Source organism: Vulpes lagopus, chromosome 19 (genome assembly GCF_018345385.1).
Source record: "Vulpes lagopus strain Blue_001 chromosome 19, ASM1834538v1, whole genome shotgun sequence".
NCBI lineage: Eukaryota > Metazoa > Chordata > Mammalia > Carnivora > Canidae > Vulpes > Vulpes lagopus.
The window spans coordinates 20,555,580-20,579,723 of NC_054842.1; the positions used below are offsets into that span (position 1 = coordinate 20,555,580).

Here is a 24,144-nt window from a genome sequence, read left to right on the forward strand (position 1 = left end):
TTTATTCTATATTTAAAATCTCCACAGCAGGGGCACCTGAGTGGCTCAGTCAGTTAAGCATCTACCTTCAGCTCAGGCCATGATCCCAGGATCCTGGGATCAAGCCCCACATCAGGCTCCCTGCTTGGTCGGGAGCCTGCTTCTCCCTTTCCCTCTGCCTCTCTCCTCCTGCTTGTGCTCTCTCAATTGCTCTCTCACTTTCAAATAAATATATAAAATCTTTTTAAAAAAATTTTTTTCAGGCAGACCCGGTGGCTTAGCGGTTTAGAGCCGCCTTTGGCCCAGGGCATGATCCTAGGGACCCGGGATCAAGTCCCACATCGGGCTCCCTGCATGGAGCCTGCTTCTCCCTCTGCCTGTGTCTCTGCCCCTCTCTCTCTCTCTCTCTCTTTGTGTCTCAAATAAATAAATAAATAAATAAATCTTTTTAAAAAAATTTTTTCAATTTCCACAGCACAGAATATGAAGTAAAAAGAAGTCAAAATATCACAAACCAAGCTTTCCACTGTTCATTATTTTGTATAAAGTGAATACCCAGAATATTGGGACACATTCATATGATTGTATTATATCATTTTGTATTTGATAATCATATAATTACCAAAATTCATTTCAAAGTCTAAAGCAAACTACTTGAAGTTTTTCTGCATGTTGATTACTTTGTATTATGGGTGTCATTTCCTTTTAAGCAAATACTCACATTATGTTTGCACTGAAATTTTGTTCCCTTAAGAATTTTGAATGACATGTGTAATTTTTCTATAATGGATAAGTGGTAAAAATTTTCCTAGGGGCCATTCTCTTAGCTGTTTTTTATTAGTTCAAGGGGAATAAAATCATAAAAAACTGGTCTTTCAGTAAGAAAAATTGCCCTTCATTACGAAATAATTTCTTCTTTATCAATGCATACCTCCTATAATTATTTATTAAGATATGCTGGAATTACATTTCATTTTGTAGGATTAAAAACTAATCAAAAAGGTTTCATTTTTTTTTTAAGATTTTATTTATTCATTCATGAAAGATACAGAGAGAGAGGCAGAAACATAGGCAGAGGGAGAAACAGGTTCCCTGCAGGGAACCCAGTGTGGAACTAGATCCTAGGACTCCAGGTTCACTGCCTGAGCCAAAGGCAGACCGTTGAGCCACCTAGGCATCCCTTAAAAAAGGTTTCAATAACTTAATTTTTTTTTTAGTAACTAAAATTTCAGATACATGTCTAAGAATGTTTATATTAGTACTCCAATCTCTTTTATAGCCTTAACACCTGTTTTTGGCCTATATGTCCCCTTTAGCTCACATATTTCAGCTACTATAACTAAAAATTATGGCAAAACTATTACTCCATAAAAGTATCTACCAAATCAAAGAAGCTGGAAAGCATTCTCTCTGTATAGTCAAATCACAGCAATCTGGGGCTTCCCACTGCATAGATAAATCCTTAGATAAATCCTTTTAGTATCACAGGTACCAACCAGGTGGGGACTAGCGTAAATCTGGCAAGCTGCCTCCCAGACCACTGAGGGTTCGGGTTCCTTCCTCATTGCTTTCTCAAGCTCTCATTTGCCGTTCCTACTCTTAAAGATGTACAAACCCAAACTCTTGATGCTTCCACACAGGCAGACTCAGGCTATCTTCACTTCCAGTGAACAAGTGAGGAAGCCAGGCAAGGATGGCTTTGAATGCTATATACGAATTACAAAGCATTCATACTTTTACCTAATCATTATGTCAAGACAAGATGAGTACTGTTACACTTCCCTTCATAGGTTTAGACACGAATTTTGGGTAGCATGTCTCTAATTTTTAAAAAACTTCTAGATATAATAGACACAGATATCTCAACATAAAAGGTATATTACATCCAGACATAATAGAAATGCTACATAAGAAAATATCAGTAAATCTGTTCATATAAAAAAAAAGATACTTATTACAAAGACTATCTCCAAAAACTCCTTTCTTATGAGTTGGAAATTTTATGAAGAATTTTATTCTTCAAGTATAAGGTTAGTGTTGTGGTATACCATTCCTCTACTTAAAGCTCTCCAATAGCTTTCTACCAAAATTAATAAAATCTGACTCCTGCCTATCTCATCTTCTACCACTCTCATCCTCATTCACAATGGCCAGCCACACTGGCCTCCCCATACAGCACCTATTTGCTGTCCTTCTGCCTAAGATGTCCTGCTCTGCCTAGGCCCTTGTCATCATTCAAGGCCATCTCCCTAAAATGGCCTATACCAATGACTCAACCTGCCCAGTCACTCACTATGCCATTACCCTGTTTTAATGCCTTAGTACTGTTACCCGAAATTACTCTTGTACATTTTTAAGTTGTCCCTCCCTCCGTATGAATGTAAGCTCCATAAGGGCAGGGACATTGTTTTTTACTGCTCTATAGGAAATACCAATAAATGTTAGAATGAGCAACTGAATATGCTGAGTAGGAGCTGGTTACAGCTACAAGTCAAAGGGCCATACAGTGGAATAGGCCAGGTCAGGCAGAGACCAAAATACTGGCAGTGTGCTCAATGATGTGCACTGCTCAGCCTGGCTCACAGTAAAACAGGCAGAGAACACAGATGAAACAAGTAGGAGACTGCCCCACTCACCCCAGCTGAGTCACTAATAACCCTGCTAGGCCTCAATACACTTGCAAAACTAGTACTCAGATTTAACTAGAACAAAAATCTGTTTTATGTAGAGACAATTCTCATGATGCAAATGATGTGTGTTCAGTAGGTTATATATTTTAAAAACTCATTCGATGAACCTAATTGCTACTCTACGTGGCTTGGTAAATACCTGTTAGGCCAATAACAATTCATATAGATAATCTAGATGCACACAATTGTACCTCTTCCCTCAAAAAGTCAAGTGTCTACAAACTATCTTTTATTTTTTTGAATCAAGTGAGCATATCCAGAAGAAACTGCTGAGAAAATTTCACCCAAATGGCTCATCCCTTTTTTGTAGAAGGGACAATAATGGGAAGGAATACACCAGGGTGTTAGAAAGTCAAAATCCAAGATTGAACTGACAAAGATTTCAACCAGAAAGGAAAAATGCAAAGTAAGCCTGCAGTAACGTCATTAGATATCCTGAGATTTGACTTAGCCCCTTAAACAAGATAGCATTTCTTTTTACACACTCCAGGTTAAATGACAACGTGCAAATGTTACTGCCCTCAAACCATGCACTACAGTATATAGAGGCTTGCCAAAGATCAGAGAAGCTTCAGAACTGAAGATGACTGCTTTGGAGGGGCTTACTAAAAAGACTGGGAAGGGAGTATCTTTGGAAAGCAGTGAGAGTTGGACTGGAACAAACAACTGTAGAAAGTTTCAGGAATGGCTCTGGAAAAAGATGAATGCAGCAACAGAATGGAGAATGGATCAAAATTCATTTATCAATACACACCATGTAATAATTAGGAACAAAGACACAAGGAAAGTAGCAGTCAGTCCTTTTAGCTACAAAATTTCTACCATAAACATTAATTTGGGTGCCACAATTTTTTTTTTTTTTAAGTAGGCTCCATGCTGAGCATGGAGCCCAACTCGGGGCCTGAACTCACAATCTCAAGATCAAGACCTTAGTTCAGTTTTAAAAAGTTGCATGCTTAACCAACTGAGCCACCCAGACACCCCTGCACTTCAAGATCTTAATAGCTTTTTGCTTTTTTTCACAATCATGTGTTTTATTTTATTTTGGGAGTAGGGAGGCAGAGAATCTTAAGCAGGCTCCACGCCCAAGCAAAGCCCAACATGGAGCTCGATCCCACAATCCTGAGATCATGAACTTGAGCTGACATCAAGAGCCAGACACTTTGGGACGCCTGGGTGGCTCAGTGGTTGGGCATGTCTGCCTTTGGCTCGGGGTGTGATCCTGAAGTGCCAGGATCAAGATCAAGTCCTGCATCAGGCTCCCTGCATGGAGTCTGCTTCTCCCTCTACCTGTGTCTCTGCCTCTCTCTATGTCTCTCATGAATAGATAAATAAAATCTTTAAAAAAAAAAAAAAAAAAAAAGAGAGTCACTTAACTAACTGAACCACCCAAACACCCCTCATAATCATGTGTTTTAACGCGCAGTTATGGCAATACAGAATTTCCGCCCAATACATATAAATGTAAAATAGCTACATTAAAAGTAGCAGTAGAGGGGATCCCTGGGTGGCTCAGCGGTTTAGTGCCTGCCTTTAGCTCAGGGTGCGATCCTGGAGTCCCAGGATCGAGTCCCACGTCGGGCTCCCAGGATGGAGCCTGCTTCTCCCTCCTCCTGTGTCCCTGTGTCTCTGCCTCTCTCTCTCTCTCTCTCTCATAAATAAATAAATCTTTTAAATAAATAAATAAATAAATAAATAAATAAATAAATAAATAAATAAATAAATGTAGCAGTAGAAACCCCTGCATCTACACAGACTCTAGCAGTATGACCAGACAAAACAGAAACCAATTTCAAATTTCAGTTCTAACAAGAATTGTGTCCTCAACATATCATTTATTTTAGGACTGGTCTGTATCACTTGACAATGTTTACTATGTAATAAACACTTCAGATGTGAAAACATCTCAGAATTCTAAGCTACAAGGAGAATCATTTTCTGAGGAGGCTACCAGTCTAGCTGAAAACTGATGCTATGCATTCTGAGGACTTTCACAGAAGCAATTACTCAGAAAAAGGACCAAGGCCAAAGAAGTATCACATACTATTAAGTAATACATGATATTGTTATCTTTACTGCTAGTCTCTGCTCACACATTACTATAATCACTTAACATATATTTGTTTTGAAATATTTACTTAGATTAGAGGAAAGTTATCCTTCATGTTTATAAAAATATCCTCCTGGGTGCTTGTTATAAAACAAATGTTTTCTTTTAGAGTCTTTGATGTATACCAATACCACATCTCCTTTTCTGTAGGATAAATGTATTCTAGCAGTCTACTAAGAAATAAAATTTTATAAAGCCAAGTCCAATAAATTACCTTGAAAAATTGAGATGTAGTCCCATAGAAGAAGAAGGATGATGTATAGTAGAAGAATTTTAAATTATCTGGGGAGCAAATTTCCTGTGCAGCCAAACACTTGTGACTCCACAAGTTCTCATTTGCTTCCCCCAGGCAATGCCTAACACTTCTGTGATTCCAACTAATCCTCTGAACTTTAGGGATGTCTCCTCATCCTGAAAATGTCTTAATTCTACACTCGATGCTCCCAGAACTTTGTAAGACAATCTGAGTCACTGCCCTGCCCAAGTAGCCCAATCTGGCTCCCTCCATCTTGCCCATGACCTCCAGCACCAGGATTTGAGCCTGAAGCTTCATGTTATACAAACAAAACACGATTTCTCTGTCATTAATTTTAACACAGAATTTGTCAGTTATTTGAATAAGAGGTACCATAAATAATTACTGCTCTAAATAAGCATACCAGATGATAACCTCTAATGATTTGAAAATGTGAAAAATATCAATCATAACCCAAAGAGCCCACTTCTAAACAAAATTAATGTCAATGAAATATACCATATTTTTTGAGACTAAAAATGTAAAGTACTACATGAGGGCTTTCCTGGTGATGTGGATAAAAAGACACCAGTCTTTGATCACTTAGGATGTTCATGCATCACATCCTCCAAGTCCCCCACACCCAAATTTAAATGGGAATCCAGCATCTGAATTCTTACACACAAGCTATTGTGTACACATACTGCTCTGATGGGAAATACTAAGATAAACATTTGCATCATGCGACATTTTCTTATATGAAACCATTACCCACATTCAACAATGACTCTAGGTATCCTACTGTCCCCTGGCTTACTGTATGTAATTTACAAGTATGTGTTTTGAGAAGACCGATCTCAGAAAAAAGGGACAATCTTAATTATCATGTTACATAGGACCAAGAGTACTTGGTTAATATGAAACAATGTAATGTGACTGGTAGGGACGAGTGGCTCAGCAGTTGAGCATCTGCCTACAGCTTGGGGCGTGATCCCAGGGACCTGGGATCAAGTCCCACATCGGGTTCCCTGCAAGGAACCTGTTTCTTCCTCTGCCTATATCTCTGTGTTTTTCTCTCATGAATAAATAAGATCTAAAAAAAAAAAAAAAAAAAAAGTGACTGATAGATGATTAGAAAAATTATGCTTATATAATGATGCTTTAAGAGCTCCAGGTAAGTTCAATGTAAAGCTTCAACAAAATAAATCTTAAAAGGATGAAAAAATGGAATATGAATAACTTGCACTGTATTAAAAGTAAACACATATACCCACTTATTGTCATGCACCTGTTAGTGTGAAAAGTACAAAAGATCAATGCAAACCAAAGCATGTAAAAAAATTTAAGGATGGCAGCAGCAATTTACTGATTTTCCAATTTATCCACTCCCTAGTATTTTCAAAGTAAGTCCTGCTGAAGGGATTTATCAAGATGTGATATATGAACCCGGCACTATTTATGTTTGATACCCATACTACAACATTAACCGTAAAGATGACAAAGGACTTGAATTTAGTAAAGCAGAAGTTAGCTTTTTTTCTAGTGGGGGGGGGGCAGGGGAGAGAGGAAACCTCCCAAAATCCTTTGAGAATCCACTAAAAATGAGAGACACTCCCTCAAGAAAAATAATTATACGATGTTAAAAAGTTCAGCCTTAAAGTGTAAAAATCTGGTAACTAAATCACCTCCTTCTAGATAAACACAAAGAAATTTTCTAATGGGGGGGGGGGGGGGGCGCCTGGGTGGCCCAGGCCATGATACCAGGGTCCTGGGAACCAGCAGAGCCCTGCATAGTCGTCATTATGTAGTCCATAGTTGTCATCATGTAGTCGGACTCCCTGCCCAGCAGGGAGTCTGCTTCTCCCTCTGCTTGTACTCACTCTCTCAAAATCTTTTTCAAAAAATCTAATTGAGAAGGATAGCACAAACATCTTTTCCTTCTTAAAAATTATCCCTTCTTTTGCATCGCCTAATCTACATTAGATCTGTAAAATCCAGTGGTTACTTGCTGGTCTTTCCCTACCTCACAGTGTTATTTGAGCGTTGATGTCCACTCTGCCTCAAAATACTTTCTACTCGCTACTTTCTGACATTACTCTCTTGATTTTCCTTCTATCTCTCTCTCAGTCCCCTCTGTAGGCTTCTCCTTCAAACTACACAACCTCTGAACTAGAGGTTCAAGCCTGCATCCTGGGCCCTCATTTCACTATACCTTTCTTCTCTCAATGAGCTTGAGGGAGTCCCCAGAAAAGAGCCTCTATATATGTATGTCTCCCAAATGTATATGTATCTCAAACTTATGTGCATAACTTGAGTCCAAAATATTCCTCTGAGCTCCACCAGTATCTAACTTCTATTTTCTATTTGACACCTTCTTTTGGATACCTCATTGGTATCTATCTAAAGCCTAACATATACACAAAGAGCTCATTTTCTATGCTGCCCTCTTTCCAAATACATACACACAGAGGTTCTATTCCAGTCTTGCTCCTATCAGTAAAACATGGCCATCACCTACCTAAGTGGTAAGACCACAGAAACTTGGGGCCATTCTTGGTCCTTTTTCTCACTTCCCACATCCATTGCATTCCATCAACAGGTATTCTAACCCCATCTCCACTACTGCCATCTTAATCCTATCTGCCATCACCAGTTGCTTGGAATAGAGCAATACCCTCCTTTCTGGTCTCTCTTCTTCCACTCGTGCCTTCCAATCAGCTCCCTTCCACACAGTACGGAAGGCAGGAAAAGAATTTTAAGTCACTACTGAAATAATGTTACTTCCTTGCTTCAAAGCCTTAAATGGCTTCCCTCTGTTCTTAGAATGAAATCCATACTTCACTTTGGTTTACATGATTCTGCATCACATGGTATTCCCCACACTTCAGGGCTTCAGTGTCCATGCTTCCCTCAGTCTAGGATGTTCTTATATTTTTCACAAGGCTTTCTCATCTTTCAAGTCTTTGCCTAAATGTCTTTAAGCCTTCTCCAAATAACCTCCCTACCCCAATTACTGTCCATCGTTGCACTCTTAATTGCTCTCTTACTAGCTACACAACTTGTAGTTACGTATTGTTCTACCTGGGTACTGTCTATATTGCCAACTAGAATTCAAGTTTTAGGAGGTTTGAAACTCAGCATGGGGAGTTAAGGCTCAAGCTGCTGTGCTGCCAGAAGAGGAATGGGGGCTCAGCATCCTATCCTCACTCCAGGCCAGGCCCTGCCCTACCTTACTCCTCCTGGTTGAGATGGGCTCAGCCAAGAGCACACCAGTCACTGCAGCATGGCCTCTGCTACACAACAAGCTTCTGGCGCAAGTGGTGGAACCCCATTTACCTCCTGCCAGCATCCTGCACACTCCCATCCCAAAGGAGAGCTCTCCACAGCCAAATGTACCAGCAAAGGAGCAGTTGGAAGGTCCTAATCCAATTCAAGACTCAGATCCCCACTCTTCTACCCTTGGCATTGCATGGACACCTATGAAGACCAGTAGTGGAGAGCCTCCAAGCCCACTGGTTAAACAGCTGAGTGAAGTATTTGAGACCAAAGGCCCTTAATTGAATCTTCTCCCAGAGCCTGTTCTGCCCCTAGAGGCAACTTCATTTTCTGAATTGGACATGCCTCCAGGTACACCTAGTTTTCGCTTGACAACCAGATGCCACCCTGGAGCCAAACCAAGCTCCCCTCCAAGCAGGTGTTCTCCAAGGAGCATGCAGGACAGCCCTCAGAAACCCCTATAACCAGCCAGGGCTTGGACAAGCCCTCAGAAGACCCTGAGACTCCCCAATCTTCAGATTCTAAACACGAAGATGGTAAGTAAATGGCAAGTTGTTAAGGAGATCTTCCCTACCTCCCTGACAACTCCCTCAGAACTCTGACACCACTCAGGCTAAGTGGCCTTCTTCCCTGAGTGAAATGTTAGGGAGCTGAAGGAAGCGGCCACTCTGGGAACTGCATGACTTATGAAAACTGGAGGCTGAGTCTGGGAGGAGGGCCAGGACTAGGACAAGGAAAATCAGTACTTCCCAAACTTGGTAGAGAACTAGGCTGGGGCAACCCCGGTGGCGCAGCGGTTTAGCGCTGCCTGCAGCCCAGGGCATGATCCTGGAGTCCCGGGATCGAGTCCCACGTCCAGCTCTCTGCATGGAGCCTGCTTCTCCCTCTGCCTGTGTCTCTGTCTCTGTCTCTCTCTCTCTCTGCATCTCTATGAATAAATAAATAAAGTCTTAAAAAATATATTTAAAAAAAAAAAAAAAGAACTAGGCTGTGAGTGGCCCCAGTGGTAGAATCACCAGGGGACTGTGATACTGTGTCCTCTCAATCTCTTCTTTCCCTGGGAGACTAGAAAGGCTTGTTCTCATCAACTCCCCCCTCAACTACCAGCTCAGGGACTGAGTGCTTTCTTGAGCTTTGTGTCTCACGTGTTTCCTGTATATTAAAGAAAGTGATTTAAAAATAAATAAATAAAAGTTCCCACAAGCCAGAAGCCAGATCTGTTTTAGTCATCTGAGTAGCACAGAGGACTCTCATATTTTAAGTCAATATGATCTGATTTACTTATGCTTTTGCCACTCTTGTACATTACTTCCTGAGTATAATACTGACTTTACTAGTCTAAAACTTTTAAGATTTGAGAGAAAGAGCACGTGCGCATGCAGTGAGCATGAGAGAAGCAGAGGGAGAGGGACACGTAGACTCTCTACTAAAATTATGGCTAGGCTCAATCCCAGGACCCTGAGATCATGACCTGAACAGAAGTCAGAGCTTAACCGATTGAGCCACCAGATGCCCCTACGTAAAATTTTCTCTAAGTACAATTCTTCCAAGCTGCTCTGCTGATATTTTAAAATGTGCTTCCATGCCTTTTTCTACAGAATTTATTAGGATCCATCCTACATCAATTTTCCATCTATTAACTAAATAAAAACACCCAATGTCCTGATATTATACATAATGATCATTTCAATGCTAGTAGACCCTATTAAGACTCTCCATTAGTTATTAATATTTAAAATTTAATACTGACACAAGTCAGTACTAGAATCAAGTCAGATCTGACACCTGTGGCAAATGTGATGTTGAATGCTATTTAAGAGCTTGATAATACAGTCCCTTTATTTTGGCCTGGCCTTGCCCTTTGTCATATTCAGGTTCTTTAGAAAGCAAAAAGAATTCAGTTTTTGACTACTCTGTTAACTGATGTTTAGTGAACAATATGCTGCCCCAGGTAACAAAACCCCGTGACAACTTTCAATTACATTCTGCGTATGAAAACTGTTGGCTTCCTAGGGCTTTTCTGACTGGGCTGAGATTACCTTGGCCTTCCACAGGTTTATCACCTATGCAGTGCAGCACCCGACTCTACAAAGCAACCTATAATCACTTGCATATAAGTTTCAAGAAAAAAGCCATGAGCATACAGCAATTCCTGGATTACAATTTTCCAGCAAAGAGCACTGATGAGCTTCTTAGCCTATATAGTAGGAAGTTTCCCAGAGGATTAGAGGCATATTCTGACACCAGTTACTAGGTCTTTTGTTTCACTTTACAGCATGGCTGCATAAGAAAGGCTGAATAAGAATGGGCTTATTATGAAACCCTGTTTCACTCCACTGATGATGGGGAATGTGTCAGATGTCTCAGGCGGGTGCCAGCATCTCTAACATAACTGAATATCTGGAATAGCTTTAGAATTTGGGGGAACATCACTAGGAAGTCCAATTTACTTAGCACCCCTAAACCCACGCTCACTTGTTGGCAAACAGTAATTTTATCAAGTCAAAACATGGTAACCAAAGGTACTGGTATTTTCTTTATACATCTTCTCAATCTAGCCCACAGCACTGATCCCGTCTTTTGTATCACACTTCAGTCCAGAGCCCCTCTGTGATTCCGAGAAGGTGAAAATTGCCAAAACGGTTTGAGTGCCAAGTCAGAAAGACTGCCAGCAACAGACAGCTGTAAAATGTGACAGCAATTTCCCCAGCTCTTTCCATTATTTTCTGAAGAGGGTAATGAAGACATTCCATTAAGCCATCAGACTCAAATTAGGTTTTTGTGTCTATGTTTTAATTTAACAAATATGAATTGTGTATCTTCTCTTTCTTGGACAAGGTAGGGATGGCAAAGATGTAATCCCTGCTCTCAAGGAACTTAAAATCTACCCAGAAAGAACAAACCAAGTAACAGTGATGACAGGCAAGCACTGCTTCTTTTTGTTCTATACAAGTAGCTGGAGTGTTACTGAAGGACAAAAATGCTTCCAATCCTTTACAAACTGTCACTCTGTCAGAAAGCCCCAGGCTTCCAGCCTTTCTAAATACATACTCTCCACTTATGACCTCAGTTTCACATCCCATCACCCTCTCTAAAATCGTTTTAAAAACATTACAGTATCTCCCTCCCTCGCATATATACACATATCAAACCGTAAATATTGTGGTGCCTGGGTGGCTCAGCTGGTTAAGCATCTGACTTCCCAGGTCATGATCCCAGGATCCTGGGATCAAGCCCCACATCAGAGCCTGCTTCTCCTTCTCCCTCTGCAGCTACCCTCAACTCGTGCTCTCTCTTCCTCAAAACAAACAAAACTCCCAAGTATTTACTGAGAGCCTACTAAGTGGCAGCAATACGTTAAGCAGTGTATATGGTCAACAAAACAAGTAATTAAACCTTGGAAAGAGGATCTATCTAATCCCTCTGCTCCCTCAAACCAGTTCCTCTCCCTGCCTTACTGACTTCTATTAATGGCACTACCATCTTCCCCAGTACCCAAAGAACTTCTGACTCCTTTCAAGTCCTACATGTCTAAATCAGTGGCCAAGTTCTCTAGATCCCACTGCTTTCCACCTCATTCTCCTCTCCACTTTGATGGCTGCCACCTGTCCCAGGCCCACCTAGCCTCCCACCCGGACTACTAGAGGTCTCTCCCAGTCTCCAGCTTCCCACCAAACTCCACTCAACCCCTGCTCTGTTTCTATCCAGATACTCAGTTCTAATTGGATTAGACTTCTAGTTCAAAAAGGTTTGTGAGGGCAGCCCTGGTGGCTCAGCGTTTAGCACCGCCTTCAGCCCAGGGCGTGATCCTGGAGACCAGGGATCGAATCCCATGTCAGGCTTCCTGCATGGAGCCTGCTTCTCCCTCTGCCTGTGTCTGTTCCTCCTCTGTTCCTGTGTCTGTCTGTCTGTCTCTTTCATGAATAAATAAAATCTTAAAAAAAAAAAAAAAAAAGGTTTGTGATTCTCCAAAGCCTCAGGCTGACAATGAGGAGCACAACTTTATCTCTCACTGCTTATTCTTCTACTCCTTACTCTCAGCCATAGGCTTATTCACTCTTGCCTAAATAGTGCTCTCTGAGCCTTCCTCTACTACAGAGATGTCTCTTACTCTTCCCATTCCACTTCTCATTTCCTCCAGGAAGCTTTCCCAGATATCTAAGTGTTCCAGACACTACTCACACCCAGGTCAAAGCAATCTCTCAATGCTCTGAACCTTTGTAAGGTGTAATGTGCATTTATTACTTTCTAAATAATATTCTCGTTTCCGAGTACTATTCAAGATCTGTACATGCATTTTTTACCACCCTACTTGACAACGACCTCCTTGAAGGCAGTTTTCATGTGTAACAGGGATTCAAGGATTCAAGGTTTGTGACAAGAATTCAATATTAGTATCCTTTACAAGAATCCATAAAGACTGTGAAATGTGGCCTTATTAAGCTATAAAAATTTTTTCCTCAAAATACTGTTAACATTTAAACAATGGAATAGGAGTTTTCCGAATTCTTTTTTTGGTGTGATAAAATACATAAAATTTGCTATTTTAACCATTTTAAAGTATAACATTCAATGACATTCACAATGTTGTACAACCATCACCACTATTTCCAAAACTTTAATCACCCCAAACAGAAATCCTGTGCCCATGAAGTAATAACTTCTCCTTCCTCCCCTCCCCCCATCCCTGGAAACCTCTAATCCTCCACATCTCTATGAATTTACCTATTCTAGGCAATTCAATGCAACTGGAATCACAATATTTGACCTTCTGTCTGTCTGGCTTATTTTACTTAGTATTAAACTTTTCAAGGCTCATTCATACTGTAGTATGTATCAGAACCTCATTTCCTTTCGTGGCTAAGTAATATTCCATTTTAAATGCCACATTGTGTTTATTCATTCATCTGTTGATGAATACTTGGGTTGTTTCCTCTTCAGGACTATTATGAACAGCTATGAACACTGACAACAATCTGTTGGAGTCTCTGTTTTCAATCCTTTCAGGTTAAAAAAAAAAATCCTTTCAGGTATACACTTAGAGTATAACTGCTAGGTCATATGATAATTCTTTTTATCTTTCTGAGGAACAATAGCAGTATAGTTTTACAATACAGACACACGGTCTTTTGGTAAACACAACAGCCACAAGAAGTCCTACTCATTTAGTAAGCAGTTCACTTCTGGATAGATTTCCTTCTTTCCTACCTACTCAGGCCCTTGGTGATTATCTAATTTCCAGGAACCTGCCCCTGGTTTGGTGGCTATTCTGAATATGCTTTCACTCCAGTCTCCTGGTTCTCGCTGTTTTTCAACACTGCCTTTATGCACATGAAAGCAAACACACTGCACTGGTAACTCTCCAAATGAAAATTATTATAAAATGCAACATCATTCAGATACTGAAGTCACATTGATATCTTTAATGCATTTGATATCAAATGGATGAAAAACACAAAAAAAGATTTTTTTCAAGTGAGATACAGGATTTTATAAAGGACTTCTGTTGAACTCATTTCTTACATCCAAACAACCATTTAAAGCAAGCTAAACTTCAAAAAGATATACAGGTCTTTACTACTGCAAGCAAAGGATCTCTTTTCCTTCCAAGATTAGCAGCCTGGGATTTCTAAATTGACATCTCATTATTACTACCACCAATTTCAGATTTTATAAAACCAGAAAAATACAACAATGTACATTCACAGAGTATCTGGAAGGATACACACAAAACGCAAGTTAGCTCCAAGTTAGAAGCTCTCTCCACAAAGCAGCAGGATCAGAAAAGATCATGAGGGGGATTTTCCACTTTTTACTGCACAGCTTCTACATCTCAACTTCTCAAAAACATTCACTCATATCATATATCTTTAAAGATATTATGTATCTTTAAAAATAAAAAAAGGCAGCCCTGGTGGCTCAGCGGTTTAGCGCCTGCCTTCAGCCCAGGGCGTGATCCTGGAGACCTGGGATCGAGTCCCACATCCAGCTCCCTGCATGGAGCCTGCTTCTCCCTCTGCCTGTGTGTCTCTGCCTCTCTCTCTTTCTGATGAATGAATAAATAAAATCTTAAAAAATTAAAAATTAAAAAAATAAAAATAAAAAAACAAGTGTTTATTTTTATTTTTATTACGCTTGAAATGTTTAATGACTTCTCAAACACATTTGATCCTAAAATAGTAGCTCCAAAAAAAAATCTGAATTTTTAGGTTTCAAATCACTATATGAATAGTTGCTGTATTTTTAAAGATTTTACTTATTTATTCATGAGAGACACAGAGAGAGAGGCAGAGACACATAGGCAGAGGGAGAAGCCTCTCCCCTGCAGGGAGCCTGATGCGGGGACTCGATCCCAGGACTCTGGGATCATGCCCTGAGTCAATGGCAGACAATCACAGAGCCACCCAGGTGCCTCACTATATGAATAGTTTAAGTAAATTCTGAAGCTTGAAGGACTTGGGAAAAAGTCATTTATTACATACAGACTTACTATCTATAGACATTTACGTCTACAGATTAGTTATATAACTAAACTAGTCAATTTAGTAAAGCTTGAACCCTAGGCTATAAATAACAGGTGCAAAACTGACTCTAGTGGCCCAGAGTTCATCAGCTAAAAAGGCATAATCTTATTTAAATAAAAACTTTTTAAAAATTAAATAAAGAAAAAGCATAATTTTACAATCCAGGATAGGGTATGCTTTAGGAAATCATTATAATAGTTAAGACAGTATTTTTTTTCCCCCCTAAACAAACAGCCAAAATGCAAGGAAAAAAACCTAACCAGATGCATAGGACATGAGCCGGGAAACTATTATTTCATCTGCATATATACAAAGAACCAAATAGTTCAGCAATACCAAAGAATTTGATTTATATGGCAATACAGAGAAATTTTAAAATATTCACTTAACATACTTCTGATCACTGAACATAATCTGCACTCTGTTCTTAAAAAAAACTACTCCACACAATATACAACATTAAGAATTTAACTTTATGTGCTCACACATTATAACATACTTAGCAATTGCATTTCACACAAGTTTAAGTTCAGTAACTTTGAAATTTGACAAGTAAAGTGCTAAAATTGCTGGAATGCAAACAGTGCACCTTCAAGAGAAGCATTCTACTACTGATCTGCAATCCACTGTGTATTGAGAGGTTACTTTGTGCCAACTGCTGTATTTTAATAAAGTAACACGTTTAAGTTTAAAACCACAGGCTGAAAACTGATTGAAAAAAGGTCATCCTACAAAGGATTAATACTAAGATACATTAATTGAAAGTCAATTGTTTGACTCATTCAAAACATAATTTATAGTTGATGAAATTACACTTTCTGAAGGACCAAGCTATGGAGTTCTCATGCTGAGTAACATCAAAAAGATTAAAAATAAACATGTATGCCTTCAATATGTCATTTAATTCATACATTTTTTCAAAGACTTTATTTATTTGACAGGCAGAGAAAGCACAAGTACGGGGAGTAGCAGGCAGAGGGAGAGGGAGACGCAGACTCCCAGCTGAGCAGGGAGCCTTGAAGTGGGGCTCGATCCCAGGACCCTGAGATCACGATCTGAGCTGAAATCAAGAGTCAAACGCTCAACCGAGTTGGTACCCTAATTTATACATCCCAAATTATCCTCTTCCATCTCAAATAATCTACATTAAAATATTAAATAATTCAATCTCATAAGGTACCAACACAAAAACATAACACCAAATTTAAGTTAGCTGAATATTGGAACTGCTATATGACATTGAGTCAGTAACACTAGTAAACCAACACAAAGTAGAAACCAAAGTTCATATTACCTAAACAGCCATACCAAAAAAACTGTTTTCAGAAAATAAAGCAATTTTTATTCTTAAAAGTCACCATAATGTACATTCTCTTGCGAATTAAAGATGCCTAGTGTTGGGCAGCCCCGGTGGCCCAGCGGTTTAGCACCTGCCTTCGGCCCAGGGCATGATCCTAGAGTCCCAGAATCAAGTCCCACATCAGGCTCCCTGCATGGAGCCTGTTCTCCCTCTGCCAGTGTCTCTGCCTCTCTCTCCCTGTCTCTCATGAATAAATAAATAAAATCTTAAAAAAAAAAAAGATGCCTAGTGTTTTCTCTGAAATGCAATTTTTTTTCAAATGTTTAAGTACGTAGCAGTTTGTCTCCCACAACCAACTACCCAATAGCCATCCAGTTCCGTGCTTCACCTAAGCACCCGTAACATTCACAGGTTTCACCTTGAAGGGGTAATTAGGAGGGTTTTCCAAGGATTAAAGTTCTACACGTTCAGCAGCACAAATCTCTCACACATGAACTCAGTTAAAATGGTGTGAAACTAAAGTATACTTTTCCTATTTTTTAAGTTATTAATCCCATGAAAATCTCCAAAGCGCTTACAAACTTTAAACTTGACTGCACATATTTGCAAGAAAACCATTACGTTCTGATGAATGTTATTAGTTTTAAAACAAGCTTTAAAAACTTTGTAATTTCATCAGCTAAAGTTGTCTGAACTCCCAAGAGGCACATTGAAAGAGACACAATACCAAACGGGAGCAGTAACTACACAGCATGTATATACCATGGAGAATGCCCAAGGATCCAACACAAGCGACCAAGGGAAGCTACAGGCTTCCATCTAAACAACGATTCCACTAAGAAAAGTAAAACATCACAGCCCTACTCCTTACTTATTTCTCCACTTTCTCAATAGTTTAAAGATTCTTAAAAAGCCATGAGAAAAATCCTTAAGACTAATTAAGTGGTTCAGTTACAAACAATAGTTTAAGAGCATTTGAAACTCCCAACTTTCCTTACAAAACGGGACAAAATTTTAGAAAGACTATTCCACACCTGACCAACATTAAGAACATATGTAACCAAAATGGCAATATTAAAGTTTCCATTTAATCCATTAACCATACTTCAGAAAGTTCAGTGTTAACAAAATATTTCATTTAGTTTTTCAACTTGAATATTTCCAACAGGCTTGTTTTAAATTCTACACACAGCCATTAAATATTTTAATTCTTGTAATTTCTTCGAAGTTTAGAACACTTCTGAAATGTCACATCCCATTTCATTGCTAATCCTGAGAACTGAAAATTAGGTTAAATGTTATACCTAATTTTTAAATTATGAGAGTAACAGATTTGAATTGATCTCCCTTAAATAAATGGCTCTATTACAACATATTAAGTCCTTCCTCACTTCACTCTTGACTTAATAAAATCCAAGTCTTCCACCGTGCCAACAGTAGCAAAATAGCTATTCTAAATAAAATCAAATAATCAGCAAACGCTCCAAAAAGCTGGTATCAACTTGCTTTGAAACTGAAACACACATATGTATAGAGTCTGAAGCAATTTTGGGAAAAAAAAAAAAAAAAAGCATCCCCATGGATGAGCTTAAATCTATAAAATTTCAAAAATAAAACCTTTTCATCAAAGCCACAGATTATTTCCTGAATTGATCTGCTAAAGTCCAATACAAAATTTATATATACAATGAGGTTTGAGGATCCGCTGGGTGTTTAACTCTATGCTCTATTAGCTTAACAGAGCGCTTGAGTAACAGATTAAGATGGCAAAGCAATTTTCTGAACCAAAATGTACCTGAGTCTCTAAGAACGTTTTACATCATCCCTTAATGACATATCCCAGATTCAGGATCAGGCAAGTGTACACCTTTAAATTCATTTCACGGCCTGGTCTTATATACGGGCAAGTGTCCCCGCGGGTAGGTCCATCGCCGCTCTCCAGCACGGCGGACGGCCAGAGCTCACCAGACCATGACTCCCAGGCCAATCGATTGCAGCTGTTACTTGATGTTAGCCCCCCCCACCCCAAAATAAGCATTAACGGAAGATTAAAAGCAGAAGTTTTTAATGACAAAAAGAAGACCCCCAAAATAAAGCTTACAAGAATTTTTTAAAAGAAAAAAAAAAAAACCACGTGAAAGGAGGCTCACCTGCAGTTGGGTGGAGGGTCTAAAGTGATGTCGGCCAGTTCCTTCTGAATCCTGGAGTCAGGGAAGTGAGAGAGAAACACAAGAAACGTGAAGGCGTTGGCAGCCGCCCCGGGGCGCTCGGGCGGGCGGGCGGACGGGCGGGCGGACGGGAGGACGGACGCAGGCCCGCCCGGGGCCCGGGAGCCGCCGAGGGAGGAGCGCTACACAGCCCGGGCGGCGGGCCGCACTTTACCGGAGGAAAAACAACTTTCTTCCCCCCGGCAGTGAGCTGGCGGCCCGGGGTCCCCAGCTCTCCCCGGGGAGGTTTCGGTTCCGGTCGTGCCTCGCACACCGAGGCAGCTGTATTTCTCGGGGTTTTCCGTTTAGGAAATCGTCGTGAGGCTGGTCGCTCGCGGACTCGTTTTCCGAGTCGCGTCAGAACGTGCCGGGCACACTCGGCCGCCGCGCCTCCTCCGCGGGGCGCCCGGGCCGGCCCCCGCCGCCGCCCCCGCCCGGGTCACCCCGGCCCCTCGCGCGCCCCCCCAGGCCGCCCCGCGTCCTCGGTGACGCCGCCAACATGGCCGCTCCCCGCGAGGCCCCTCGGGCCCCGGCCGGCCTGCCCGGCGGGTGCAGCCGCGGGCCGCGGGGGGGGGGGGGAGCCCGCCCCGCCCCGCCCGCCTCCTCCGAGCCCCGGGATCCCGGGATCCCCAGCCCCAGGCCGCGCGCGGAGCCCCGGGCGCCCCTCCGGCGAGGCCGGGCACCAGCACCCCGTCGGCCTGCAGCACAGGTGCACCCAGCCTCCGTCCCGCACCCCGTCGGCTCCCGCACCCCTTCCCGGACCTACTTTTTCCTGGCTATCCTCAATTCCCTTGGGTCTGCTCCCGTCCTTCCCCATCCCACGGTGGACACAGAGCCCGGGGCAGCCCCCTTCTCCGCACCGACCCACCACTTCACAAAGAGCCCCATCCCCCACCCCTAGGCCGACGCCACCAGGCAGTTCACACCAAGCCCTGGCCTTTGTCTGCTTACCTAGGCGCTTGGAGCATCAATTAATACGACAAAGTTTGAGGCCTTTAAGCCTCTTCCATCTGCTAAATGGTGCCTTCTATTTTTAAAACCTTTTTTGCTCCTATCACATAAAACCCTAAAGGGCTATGATACAACCGAAAAAAAAAATCACAAGGAGGTAGCACGGTAGTAAAAAACTAAACACAAACACGTTCTAAGGCAATCAATCACGATGGATGCTTGTCTCTATCCAAAGGTTTTCTGAGGGTGGGAAGATAGGCTGGGTAGATGCAATGCGGAGTGGGCGTTAGAAGGCATTTGTTTTTTTCCATGTGTAAGTTCAGAGAAATTAAGGGTGATGATTGGGGAAGTTCTTTAAACCTTCCTATTGGAGGACACTTCCTGTCCCCTACAAATCTGGTCAGTGTTAGAGGTTTGCTCACAGTCTTTACTGATACCTACTTACATCTGTGTCCTGCTAAATTCTTTTGCTACCAATAAGCATTTCAGTTGAGACATTCCCTAACACTGGGGCTGTTTGACTCATTACTGTATGTTAGACTACAAGTTTGGAATCTTGGTTTCCTGATTCTTTATCTGCATCTGTTAAATGGCTGTACCTTAAGACCTATGTACATAGCCAAAAATATCCTTTACCTGAGCACAACTGCATAAAAACACACACTGACTGCACTTCTCCTTGCCAAACCAGCCTCTACTACACTTACTGAGAAGGTAGTTACTTCTTCAGCCTGTAATACCAGACAGCTTTAACCACTTCACCTGTACAACTACCATTTGCACAATACTGACAAAAGATTTGTAAGTCACTCATACCTAAGTTTCACAGAATAATTCTTGTCCAGGCCACTCCCACTAGGGGCTTTTCCTCTCCTGTGGACTAGAAAGGAAACCACTTTACAGTATGTAGTTAAGTAACTTTTTGTCTACCAATTCAGACTCCTTTTTTGTTCCATTTCCTGGTATATGTGCCCCTTCCAAGCCAATGTATTTCACAGAGCAGCTTCTATAGGGTCTCCACTTGATCTTAGCCAAAAGGCTGAGAAGCAATTATAGGGTCTCACTAACATTAATTTCGCCTTTATTCTTTCCTGGATACACTGCCCCCTTTCCATTTTTTGCCTTTACTATTAACCTTAGCTCTGCTTCAACACTGTTAAGTGTATCGTATCTTTCAACATGATATCCAGGGAGCTAAAAACTGATGTTAACTTTATAGGTAAAATTATCCTTGGTAGCTTCCCACCTTTCATTTTTTGTACACCTGCCGATCCCTTTCCCAGGCATTTCCAAATAAGTTTTTTTAACTTATCATAAATGGACAAATTCCGTCTAATGAAAAATCCCCCTCAGTAACTTGCTGACACCAAGGAGACTTTTATATTTGACACCTGTGCTTTTATCCCCAAATCTATTCATGTGCGCCAATGATATACTGGTGCACAAAAAAATACTAACGACCTAAGGGAAATATCCTGCCTTAGGTCAGGCCAAAAGCTGTTCCAGCATGGGTCAGGGAGCACAGGTACTGCAGGTCGTGGTGGGGAAGGGTAAGGAGTTGGGGACATTAAGGAAAGCCCCATCCAAAGTGGCCTGGGTAGATGCCAGGTTCTGGGAGTACCAGCACAGGACTAATCAACGAGGGCCAGCTAGGATTCTTTGGAAGCGGAGATGCCATCAACCACCCCTCTGAAAGAACAATCTTGCTAAGACATCTTGCCATTTAACTCTAGATGGCTACACTATTTGGAATAAGCTAAAGCCACTCTCTCATCCCCCCATGGTTAAGCCACCAAAGCACTTTTCCAACTTTTCAAATTTCTGGGAGAATGACAGAACAAACTTTCAAACTCTGAGTTCTAGGCTCACTACTCAGTGGAGACTAAAGACTCACATTCCATTTTTTTCTACGTTGTTTTTTTTTTTAAAAAGATACCCCTATTTAATCCACCATTTATATTCCTTGCTATCTTTCTGGTTTGCCACTTTAAAGTTTAATGACTGTCCACCTGAGAGCAGAGGATTTATGAAAGGGCATGGGGGTTCCCAGCAATCTGCTATAAATTAAGGGTCATGGAGATCAGAGAATATTACTAAAGGATCCTCAAAGGAAAAAAAAAAAAAGTACGTTCTTCCAGAGACCTAAGAGGAAGAGTAAGGAAAACGAGCCACTGCTTGAATTCAACTTGGAAAAAGAACCAAAAATTTTTACAGCAATATGAGAAGATGTATCATGAAAAAAATGAGTTTCCCTGAAATTTGGCAAAATTGAAGATTTTGAAGAGGAAAAAAAAAAAAAGAATCCCCCCCCCCCAAATAACCTAGAATACCCATTTTATACATCATCTATGGATTTGCTTGCCTCAACTCTCCAAATCAGAAGAATCTCTTGGAAGTTCTGAGAACATTTTCCACCTATTACATTTTTTACCCTACTAATAGGAGTTATTCATTATGCAGTTTGTGGAGAAAGCTCTATTCAAAAAAAAGATCATAGCGCAACAGGTGAGGAGAAACCAAGATGGTAACAGAATTCGTTTTGATAGAGTTGTCTGGGCAGGTATTAGTAATTAAGTGGGATGCCAGCCTTGAGAAGGGTCACACGCTAGTGATTAATAGAACAAGTAATCTGAAATCAGATTTTGGGGGTCACTGATAAAAGTAATGAAGACTCTTACAAACTTCAGCAAGAAATGAGAGGCAAGCCACAACAGCTGCACGTGGACTAAAAGAAAAAACCAGAGGCAATAGAGTAAAATAATTAAAGCTTCCGAGGCCCTTTTTTTTTTTTTTTTTTTTCCTTTTTAACAACACGCAAACCCTGAGGAGCGTTCGGGCTACTCCTCAATGGGAGGCAGACCAAATGCAGCAAGAGGCAGTTCGGAAAATGGGAAGCCTGGGGGGTGGGGGTGGAGTACGGTACCTCTTGGCGCTGGTGGAGAGGAGTTTGGAGTTTTTGCTCATGCTGACTTTACTCTCCTTCTTCTTGGGGGTGTTTGTTTCTTTCTCGGTTTGCTGGTTGGAGGACGAAGATGAGGAGGAGCTGGTGCTGGCCCTCGAATCGTCATCCGACATAGCGAACCCCCCACCCCACCCCGCAAACAGCCCCTGCAGGGGGAGGGAGACAAAACAGAAACACCCAGGCCGTGCAGTCAGCGCCAAGCAGGAGCTCGGGTGCTGTCAGGAGGGCTTGGGCCGGGGGCGCCCCCGGCCGCCCGCCGCCCTCCCGCCGCCCTCCCCCCGCCTCTCAAAGTCTTCGGGCCCATCGAGGCTTCGGCAAATCGGACGCGGCTTGTTTATTTTTGGCCGCGAGTGGGGGACGCGGTGGGAAAACGCGGGCGAGCGGCCCCTCCCGTGCCCCCCGGGGGCTCCCCTCGGGGCAGGGAGGGGGCGGGGGCGGGGGCGCGGAGGGACGGTCCGGGCGGCGCGCCGGCCCCGGGGCGGTTTCGGTCGGCTTGGCGGGGGGCGCGGGGGGCGCGGGGGCGCGGGGGCGCGGGGGCGCGGGGCGAGCGGCCGGGGCCAGGCAGCGGGGGCAGCAGTGGAGTTTAGCGAGGCCGGGAGGAGCGCAGGGGCGGAGAGGAGTGCGAGAGGAAGCCGACCCGGGGGGACGGAGGCGAGGAGCGGGTGCCCGGGTGGGGGAAGGGAGCGGCCGCAGGGGGCCGGGGCGACGAGGCCCGAGGCCCCCCGGCGCCGCCCCCGACGCCTCTCCCCGCAGGCCTGCGGCTCGGCCGGCGGCTCGGGGCTGCGCGGCCGGGGCGGGGGTCCCGGGCACACGCCCGGCTGCCACCCCGTGGGGGTGGGGCGAGGGCGCGGGGGGGCCTCGGCCTCCTCGGCGCAGGAATAACAATGAGCCCTTCCGCCCCGGAGGGGTCAATCCCGCGGGCCCCCGCCCGGGGCACGGGGCTCCCCGCCGCCCCCGCCCCCGCCCCCGGCCCCCTCGGCGGCCCGCGGGGGGCTCCCGGGGCAGCGCTGACAGTTCGAGCCGCGATGCCCCCCCGGCCCCGGCGCAGGCGGGCCCGCACCCCGCGCGGCCCGGGGTCCCTACCCATCCCCCGCGGGCGGGCCCCGGACCCCCGGGGCTCCTCGGCCGCTCGCCGCGCCCCCCCGCCCGAGCCCGGCGGCCCGGGAGGCGCGGGTCGGGGAGGCGGCGAGGGTGTCCCCGAGGCCCGGCGGCGCGGCCGGGGGGCGGCGGGCGGCGGGGGGGATCCCCGTACCTCTCTTTGTGTCTGGCTCCTCCGTGCCGCCGCGGCGGCTGCTGCTGCGGCTGCGGCTGGGCCTGGCCACTCGTGTCTCTCTCGCTGGGAGAGAAGCGGAAGTGCAGCAACAGCAACTATTAAACAGGCAATGGCTTCCCCCAGCCACACACGCTCGCACACACACTCCTCCTCCTCCCCGCCCCTCCCCCTCCCCCTCCCCGCCCGGCCCGGTCCCACCCACCCGCGCTCCCCTCCCCCCCGCACACCTCCGGGGGGGCGCGGGCAGGGCGCGGGGGGGCGCGGGGGGGCGCGGGGGCCCCGGGAGTCCCTGCCCCTCCCCCGCTCCCCACCGGGCGCCGCGGGACGCCGGGGCCGGGGCGGGGGCCGGGCGGGGGCCGGGGCCGGGGCCGGGGCGCCTCTCCCGAGTGGTTTGGGGGCCCCGGGTCCCGGGCTGGAGAGGGGAGGCCCTTCCGAGGTGGGGGCGCTGGCAGCGGCGGGGACTGTGTGCAATGGGGCGGTCGCGAGAGGAAGTTCTTCCCCAGAAGGGCTGTGGGAAGGGGAGTGACACACTGGTGGGGAAGGTAGTAGTCTGATGGCGAGGACTTCGGACTCGACGAGGCTGGGGAGACTCTCCCTAGAAAGTGACCCGCGTAAGCCCCGCGACGGGGTCTGCCCA

At 44.0% G+C, this 24,144-nt stretch overlaps 1 protein-coding gene and 1 pseudogene across 2 annotated transcripts in view; one reads left to right on the top strand and one right to left on the bottom strand.

The window, feature by feature from the left end:
* Window positions 1-23,674, bottom strand: part of UBE2E1 (ubiquitin conjugating enzyme E2 E1) — a 75,847-nt gene extending 52,173 nt beyond the window's left edge. The window contains exons 1-3 of one of the 2 annotated variants that reach the window (XM_041733806.1): window positions 23,487-23,674; window positions 22,196-22,380; window positions 18,265-18,315 (exon numbers count right to left, since the gene is read on the bottom strand). In XM_041733806.1, coding sequence (XP_041589740.1) covers window positions 18,265-18,315; window positions 22,196-22,347 — 203 coding nt within the window. In that variant the 5' untranslated portion in view covers window positions 22,348-22,380; window positions 23,487-23,674. The remainder of the gene's footprint in view (window positions 1-18,264; window positions 18,316-22,195; window positions 22,381-23,486) is intronic. The other variant, XM_041733807.1, reaches the window with a different exon arrangement.
* On the top strand, window positions 7,526-9,168 carry LOC121478656 (annotated as a pseudogene).
* Window positions 23,675-24,144: the final 470 nt, after the last annotated feature.